Consider the following 9,565-nt stretch of genomic DNA (forward strand, 5'->3'; position numbering starts at 1 on the left):
TCACTAGGCCTACTTACCTCAAGTGGAAAATTCTCAATGTTTCATATGCATGAAAAGTCCAGGGTTTGGTTTCTCTGGAGAACAGAATTGTCAGGGGAAATAAACACATGGTCATTGTGTTATGTATCTCATGAGAACATTGGCGTTGATATTTTGACATACATGCATACAATCTCTGGTCAAGAATCCAATCCATATGCCAGATAGACTGTTATGGTGTAGGTATTGGATGCAATTAAATAGCAGACCATTTCACACCCAGCAAGCAGTCACACTAAATCATTCTATTGAGCTTTACAATGACCACTGAACTGCAAAAATGAACTTGATCAACAAAGCCGAAGAATGCTTATGAACAGAATGCTCTGTAACTACCATAGGGATAGTGCAGGCCACATCGCCTTCTCTAATGTACTTTAGTTGTGGACAGGCTTGAAAAAGTATTTCACAATTTATTGCTAAAACTTAAAGTTTTGATTATATAAGGGTTACCAAGTCAAATGTAAAATTCCATGACTTTTCCCTGACAAAAAAATGACTAGTTATATCATTAATTGTACAATATACCGACCAATGATTTCAGAGACGTGCAGCATTCAAGAATCTTTTACTTCTTTAGAGCGGGAAATGAATAAATAGGCATTGAATAAATCAATTGGGCTACTTAAGCAAGCAGTTAAGCTAATAACCAGACATACTCCAATTCGGCGTGGAAATATTTGAATTAATGTATTATATTTGGCAAGTACATTTTAAACGGCTACAACAAAATTCCCTGATATTCCATGATTTTGCCCCAAAAATGAAAAAATTCCCTGACTTTCCAAAATTCCATGATATTCCAGAAATTCCATGACCCGTGGGAACCCTGCTATATGTAATATTTGTACATGATATTCAGGACATACAGCCAAAGATCTGTATATAACCAGTTTATTTAAACCAATGCACAGACATATACATACAGGTGCCCTACTACAAGGAAGTCAACATAGCACAATCAATGTGTTAAAAAACATGAATTTAAAAAGTTGCTGAAAAAAGAAAAAGAAAACAACTCACAGTGACACTAAGGTATCTGTGAAATGTTAGCATGGCCATGTGTGTTAAGGAAAAAAGCACATGTGAAAACAAAGACAAAACTAATAAAAAGTACTAGGGCACCATCGGCTAAGCCAGCGTTTGGCATGTGGTCTATGTGAGCAGGCATTGAGAAGTTTTTCCATGATTAATTATACTCACTTACACAACCACATGATTTCTAATGACCCAAGGAGCAACTGGTTTTGAGAGACCCAGTCCAGACTCACATAGTTCTGATGTCAGAAAAGAGTCTCTGGCTTAATGTTCCACCATTGCCTTCATTAGTATATAAATAGTCCCCTCTATCTCCTTACCCAATACTCTTATCAGCATTCCATTACAGTTATGTCAAGGTGTGACATCAGAATTGTAGATCTTACTTATTTATTTATTTTAAATTGTATTCATTTATTTTCTTTTTAACGAGAGCTGTATAGATTTTAAATCACATTAACAAAAGGTCACCCTTGTAACCTCAGGTCTATTTTACAGCCGAAAACACAAAGATAAATTATGATACACATCAGTATTCAATTTAAAAATGACCAGAACACAGTTCTACAGTAAATCTAATTTGTCTACAAAAAATCCATCATATAGAAGTACTGACATTTCATGAAGACAAAGCAATATATATATATATATATATGTTCATGCTGCTAGTTCCTAAGCAAATGAAGACACATCAGAAAAGGACCTATCTGGTGCAGGTATGTGCGAACACGCATACACTCAGACACACACACTCTCACTCACTCACTCCTTCCCTCCCTTACGGACACACACAGAAGCACACTGCTATAGTGTTGAAGAGCATATAGCACTCCGAGCCAGCCAGCGCTTTCTTTGCCCACCTCTACTCCTCCATGTTGAGCATATATGTGTATATATATAAAACCTTAAGCATGTCCGTTGACATTTCTTTCCTTTCCCTATGGTTTGGCACAGGAAAATCATATTCTGATAACAGTCAAAGCTAGATCCGAAATAATATTGATATTCTTAAGGCAGTTACCCTAGACTGCTTGACCCTAATGGATGTGGATTTTTGTTGTTGTCTTTTTCTTTTGTTGTATTTAAGCCTTCATCTTGACTTGTAGACCGTTGCCCAACTCTGTAGACAGTGGGTAGGAGTCAAAGGCAGCTAGCTGTCCCTCGGTAGAGCTCTACTGTTATTGTTTTGTATTTGTGCCTCCCAGTGACACTCATTCCAGCTGTTTGCTGCTGTCCGGCTTCTGGTCCAGTCGACTCTTGCTGCTCTTCACCATGTAAATGAAGTAGGTGAGCGTCTCCTTCTCGTTCACAGGAATATTCCGGAAATGACGGCTCACCGTCTGAAAGGTAAACAACAAAGCAGCTCAGCAGGATGATAAGACAGCTAAAAGCAGAAGTTGTGTTTTGGCGACGGCAACAGAAAGAGGGATGTAGGACCAACTGAGAACGGGCATTCACTGGCTGCGATTATTAGCTTGCCGTTTATACAGTAAATGACGTGTTGGACTCATTAAGAGGAACTGCTTCACCACCTGGGGATACCACTCCCTTCTCTGAAACACACACACACAAAACATGTGCTCGCACTCTTGTGCACCAGACCACAACTAGAAGAAAGCTCTCCCCACAAACACTCATTTATCAATCTATAGAATATAACAGCTAGAGTGGGGAACAAAGTTGTTGCTTTCAGTCTTAAACTTATACATTGTTGCTGTATATTTAAATCTGCTATGTTTTACAAGACATATAATGGGGGAAATAAGCAGTCAGTCATAGCCTAAGATTTCTGCTTTGGATCTATGTTGTCAATTCACAGCCCAAGTGGGCCAATTGAGGCATCAGTCAATTTGTATGCATATTTATACCGGTATTTTATGCATTTATGCATTTAGCAGACTGTTGTCCAAAGTGACTTACATATGTCAACTATATTACAAGGGATCACAATGTCCCTGGAACAACTTGGGGTTAAGTGCCTTGCTCAAGGGCACAACGGTGGATGCCAGGAATTGAACTCACAACTTTTCAGGGTACTGCACACTAGCCCAGCTCCTTAACCACTATGCTACCCACCGCCCACTACATGTTCATATGTACAACAAGGGTACAGACCCAATCATGAGTATCTAGGGGTGGAATAATTGTTCATAAGGAGATGCATACAAGCTAGGTAATGTGTCAGTTGCAGCAGCCAGTAGCACGTGAACTGTGTGTGGAAAGGTGGCGGGGCCGATGGAGCCTAATGGGCTACTTGCATGCAAGGCTCTCAATGCAGCCACTTTGTTTCAGGTGGAGCATTAACTGTTGTAACGGCATCTTCAGTTATATTCTGCTCCTAACATCTTCACTCCGACACTGAATATCTTGTTTGCCCAATAATAACAGTTTTAACTCGCATAAATCCTTCTTCATAGTAATCGTGCTGATTTACTAGGTGCAACACCCAACCAGGTCGGTGTAGACACTAATTACGTTAGCAATAGCGGCAGGTTCAAACACACCTGGCTCCACTGGAAACAAACAAGCCGTTTGTGCAAAGAGCCCATTCCCAAAATGAAGGTGTCAGATTTACGCCATTTCAGGGCCATGAGGGTTTTTTTTTGTTTTGTTTTTTACTTGTGAAAGTGACTTGAGGAATAGAGAAGAGACTTAGGTGTGCAATAAACCGCTAAACGTCCATCTTTAGTACTGCATTGTTCTGGTGTGTTTTGGTTTTTAAGTGAACCAATCACAAATGCTCACTAGTACCTTAAATAGGTAGCTTTGAAACATCTCCATTTACACAATACTATTTTTGTTTCAGAGAGTTAGTCTGATTGTCCCATTTTTTTTTTTACGTCACCACAGAGCAATATGCATACTTGTGCATGCCAAAAAAAACATGCCAGTGAAGTTTGACTGACTGACCGGAAACTATCAGAATCAGGCCCCGTTTAGATGACAACAAAAACAATGCAACTGGTGATGTTTTTCTGCGTTTGACCATGTCATTTAGACACAAACGGAGGTTTATCCCCCCGCAAACACAGTTTTTAAAAACTCTGGGCTGATCGTTTTTTTGGGAAAACTGTTTGTTCCTTTGTGTCTAAAGACGTACAAACAGAGATTTGTGACGAGGCAGAGATTTTTAGTCAGTTCAAAAGATAAAGAGGAAGTGATTCGTTGCTGTTGTTGATATTTTCGTGATTCTGATTGGCTAACATGGGCTTGAGCTTCTCGTTACACTGCCACGCACAGGTTTGGCATGCTCTTGAAGGCATATACCCAGTTTAGTGTAAAGGAAAACTTCTGAAAACTGACAGGTGTTATTTTTGAAAACGGAGAGGGTGAAATGTCCGTTTATGAAAATAGCCGGCCACGTGTAAACGTAGCATTAAATGTCTTCCCATTAACTGTCTGCTCTGGTGAACTACACATTATGTTATTGAGTGACAAAGACAGAATTACCTCAGCCAGCTGGGCTTTGTTGAGTCCCGGCCGGGTTTGGAGTTTGTAGTGCCTCTTGTAGCGTCGCAGTGTATTCACCTGCAGTTGAAACAGGTCCACCTACAACACAAACACAAATACCACCCCCATTTATTCAACTTCTCATATGCAATTGAGGGCTTCTGGATTGAAAAAAAATCAAAGAATGCCAATGTAAATTAATTCTGGGAAGACATTTGCCAGATTTATTAAATACCCCTTTGAGGATTAACTTCAAAGATCAAGTCTGACATTGTGAATCAAGAGCTGCTTCTGAAGTTGCTTAAAGGACTCGTGGGCTCATGAACATGCCCCAAACATAGGCTAGCACTGTAGCTGCAGCAACTCGAGCAAGGCAGAACATAAATTGTCTTTTTCCCCCCTCGTATCGACAGTACTCTGTGACCTCGAGAAAGAGATCTATTTGAAAAAGGGTCAATTTAGGCCCTCTCTCTGTTAGCGGAGGTCACCATATATACATGCTCACCTCAGGCACCTCAACATCATGATCAGGAGACTCGCCGCCATCGTCGCTGGTTTTTCTCTTCCTTTTGTTGCGAACACTTTGAATAAAGTTCTTGTGGAAGTCACAAATGTACAGATGGCGGACCTACATATACAATAAATGACATACAGAGGTCATGTTATCCGTCAAACAACAACGAATATTGGAAACCAATTTCAAAAGTAGGCTAGGCTGTGCAGATTCTTTTTTCCATCTTGGGAACCTTTCTGACATTGAGTAGTTGTAGCAGGTTAAATTGTCCTAGGCAGATTCCCATTAACCTTGAAAATGTGCATATGGGTCGTTCCATGTCAAATCAGAAGAAAAAAAAACAGTTAAATGGTTGCTGCGTTGTCTCAGATTTTGCTCAAAGTTTGTCTATCTAATATTTAGGTCCCAAAACTAAGACCTGTAAAATATTTTTGTTGAATTCCAATGTTTTGATACATTTTTTCACTCTTGATTTTGTGTAATTTTTACACTCTCAAAAATGCCTTCTTGGAGGCCATGTTTGAGCATTCATATCTTCAAAAGTATTATTCCTAGCCTGCTCAAACTTTGTAGGGTGGAGGACAGACATGTTCTCAGTATGATTGGACTGTTACAAGTTTGTACTGCATGGTCATTAGTTTTATATAAGGCCCTAGATATGGAGCAAAATGCAAAACTGGTGACATTGAGGGTATTCTAAACTCATTTTTTGTATCCACATGACACTAATCATTATTTTGTGTGCAAATACAATAATTTATTCGTGTTGAGCCAAAATTTGAGGTCTCTGCAACAAATGCAGATGAAGATATTAAGGATAAAACAAAGTGTGATTGCATTTTTTGCTAATGTTCACAGGACAAAAATGGTATGTGGGGTAGCTAGTAGGAGCATGAACATCAACGTGGAAATAGTTCAGTGTATAATCATTTTGTGTATAAAGTGCCAATGATGTACCATGTTTCATTCATACATAAATACACTTACTTAGCTACATTGTACTGTATACCAATGCATTTTTGTTCTTGTCCATGAGGCAAAACAATGATTTTTTTATTTATTTATCTATGGTACAACATTGCCACTTTGTACACTAAATGCCTATACTGAGCTACTTGAAATGAAAAATGACCGAAAAACAAAACTTCCCTTTGTTAAATCCTTACAATCTCCAAGTCCATTATATGTGGAGAGTTCAAATATTGGTACAAAATTAATAAAACATAGTATGTTAAGAAAATAATATTACCAAATGTGTACAACAAGTTTATACTACCCTTAATGTCACTCTTTTTGCACTTTTTTCCAAATCTAGGGCCTTGTAGAAAATCAATTTGCCGTACAAACTTTTAATGGTCCAGTCATACTGAGAACATGTTTGTCTTCCACCCTACAAAGTTTGGGCTGCCTGTAAATAATACTTGAAGATATTAATGGCCAAACATTGCTTCCCAGATAATGTGATTTTCAGACTGTAAAACTGGTATAATTTCAAGGGCTGAAAATAACATGAAGACATAGGATTTGAGATGGTGCTGCAACAACCTTATCTGATTCCGCAAGGAATGAGCCATATCTAAATCACAAAATGAAAAACAAGTGATGGAAACACATGTATTTCTAAAGGTTACATGGACAAGTCACATTTGCTTGCATGCGGCGGTTTTTCCAGACATGTCGATTTTTTCACATTGGTGCAAAAGGTGAATCACAAGGTGATGTATGTGTGATTAGATGAAGTTATTTTTATAGTTGGTTCGAAGTGAGGACATCGATGCAATTACGAAATGCAAGCATTTATAATGATAATTGTGAAGAATGCTCTCCCAGAATAGTCTTGCATTGCCGCTACCAAGTTTGAGGGGTTTAGCTTTCGATATTTTTCCTCCCCTCACATTAATCACCCACTATTTATGAATAGTATACCATGGTTTTGGTGCGTGCAATTGAAGATAAACTGCCAAAACCTGATTTGGGGAAATCCAATGTCCCATTTATCTTTATGATTTCCCATCCTGCACCAGATATCAACAGGAACTCAACAAGGCTTGTATAAATGACTCACAGGCCATTCCTATCAGTCATATTTTTGTGCTTCTGCAGCATTGTCTCGTGTGACATCCCAAACCTGCAGTGTTGTGTAGGCTATACAACGACATGAAATTAGTCTCCATATGCATGAACAGTCTACAGATAAGTGGAAGAATTTTCAGGCAGGTCGTTTGGCTATACAGTTGTTATGTCAGGTGGAATAATAATCATTTATATGAAAGGAAATAACTAATAATCCTGTGCTTCTGTAGACTGCTTTACCCCTTCCTGTTTGGTGCTGGAGAAAGCTCACTTCTTGACTTAATATTGTCCACGACACTATTTGCATGAGCCTGGACTAAAAGACGTATAATGGCAAACAGGTTTCATATTGTCGTAAAGTGACAAGAAAGACGTGTGGAGTTAAAACAGGTCGGATTGCCACTTTACACTACACGATCGAAATGACAGGAGCGCACCACAACTCCAGTAAACGTCCATGATTTGTTACTTACTTTGAAAACGCTTGAATATTGTATGGCGTCATGCTACCCCCCTACATTTTGAGGAAGGTTGTGGGAAACCCAGAGGGCTCTACTGACCATTGAATGGATAAAACACATTGTTACATTGATACAATGTGATACACAGGCCTAACACTTATTGGCCTTGTCAAGTTAGTAAAAGAAAAGCGATAAGTGAATTTCGCTTGTGTAAATAAAACAATCATGTCAAAACGAAGTATGTATACTTTGTGTGTTGATCAGATTAGCCACCCCATCCTGAGTAGACACCGACGTTACGGCTCCATGCTTTTCTGGTGAGCCAGAAAACGACTCAAGATAAACTTGCTGGCAACACAATTAACTTAACGTTTCTTCATTTTGTCGACAGGATCCACTAGTTTTATCTGGTTAACAGACGCCACCTGCTTACATATCCACGAGTACCAATAATTGTTAGCAAGCTAGCGACATTATTCTTGATGAAGCCGAGCAAATGGCAGCAACCGGACTTCTAAATCGATTAGCTTAGCAACGTTAACGCTAACTATGGGCTTCCTTGATGGTGCGGTGGTTGTTTGTCACGCCGAACTCGTGCAATTAGTCTAACGTTAACATTAGTAATGATGAACGAATGCAAACTGTAAAAACGTTACGTTCACTTCGACACGCAGACAGATACATTTGATACACACATTAGACATACAATAATTAAATTTGTTTAATGACAGTTACCCAATACAATACATGGGCTATTTAGATGGCACATGTAACAGTAAACTTAACGTTAGCCGTTAAGTGAAGCTAACGTTACTGAATGACTAGAATATGGTAGTGCATGACATAATGGTCCTTGCATGTTGTGTGATTTGAACATACGCAACGTTAGCTACTCACGCTCTTGTCGATGTCTAACTTCAGTTTCTTCTGCGAAATGCTTTTCTGGATCCTCTTGCTGAAGGAGGCGTTTCCAGCTGATCGGCCGCAACGTTCACCATCCTCAATCAAACAGCAGCTTTGCCCATAGAACGGCGGAGCAGGGGGACCATCGTGGCTGTCTTCTTCTGTGCTAAAACCATTCATGTTGGACTTCTGCTGTTTGCTCCTGCTTTAAACTAGATGTCTAGGCTGACAAGGCAACTAACGATGCTAGCTAGCTCGCTCGCAAGTAACACAAACGTTAATCCTTTGAATGGCGGAAAATGTGCAGCGGAGATGGAAAATCTCAAAACGCCGCCGCTTCACGTCGCATTATCTTTAGAGTTCGTCGCAACTAACGTTACACATAGTTACTACGAAGCTTGACCCCGAGTAACGTACTAACTGCCTACTCTACTGACAACTTACGCCAACTTTGCTAACGTTTGCCAATAGTTACACAGGTAACGAACGTTAGCTAAGTAGTTGCTATCTATCCAGCAGTAAGCAAACCTTTTGCCATACACATTGGTGTTATGAGAAACACACAGTTATCAAGCCACAGTTATACTCAACTGCAGGTTTAACCTCAAATAACCTGACATTAATGCAGGCCTCTCGATTTTGCTAAGTCACAATAAATAACTTTGCAAAAATCCCTAAAATCGTACACTCGTAAACTGCATGCAACGTGAAGACACGGTAGTCTTACTCGACACAAGACCTCTCTTGAACAGATTGTACAATAGAGCACGTTCGGAAGTCCTGGCGGAAGTTTGCCTGATTGTCCTCTATTGGCCAGAATCCTTAGCAGGCGGGCCTCCATGTGTTATTCTTGACTGTGATTGGACTTTCAGTATGTCGCTCTTTCGTAATTCACTTCCGTACTCAATTGTTTCTGTTGCTTGAAATTTCAAACTGCTATGGTCGTTCCAACTCTCTGGTCGATAATGGCATGCATACCCGTCAAATATGTGGGACTAGTTCGAACATTTCTTATGTACGTGATTGTAAATGTCAAGGATCTCACTAGACCTAAACCTCACGGATTTGCCCTTTCATTAGAATAGCA

General features: G+C 39.5%; 1 protein-coding gene across 1 annotated transcript; it reads right to left on the reverse strand.

Annotated features, from left to right (window-relative positions):
* Positions 1-917: 917 nt before the first annotated feature.
* On the reverse strand, positions 918-9,256 carry sap30l (sap30-like). Its single transcript, XM_048237918.1, has 4 exons — positions 8,473-9,256; positions 5,033-5,155; positions 4,528-4,626; positions 918-2,417 (listed from the first exon to the last, which is right to left on the reverse strand). The coding sequence occupies exons 1-4, from the start codon at positions 8,656-8,658 to the stop codon at positions 2,289-2,291; spliced, it is 537 nt and encodes a 178-aa protein (XP_048093875.1). The 5' UTR covers positions 8,659-9,256; the 3' UTR covers positions 918-2,288.
* Positions 9,257-9,565: the final 309 nt, after the last annotated feature.

The sequence above is a fragment of the Alosa alosa genome, chromosome 2, assembly GCF_017589495.1.
Source record: "Alosa alosa isolate M-15738 ecotype Scorff River chromosome 2, AALO_Geno_1.1, whole genome shotgun sequence".
Taxonomy (NCBI): Eukaryota; Metazoa; Chordata; class Actinopteri; order Clupeiformes; family Clupeidae; genus Alosa; species Alosa alosa.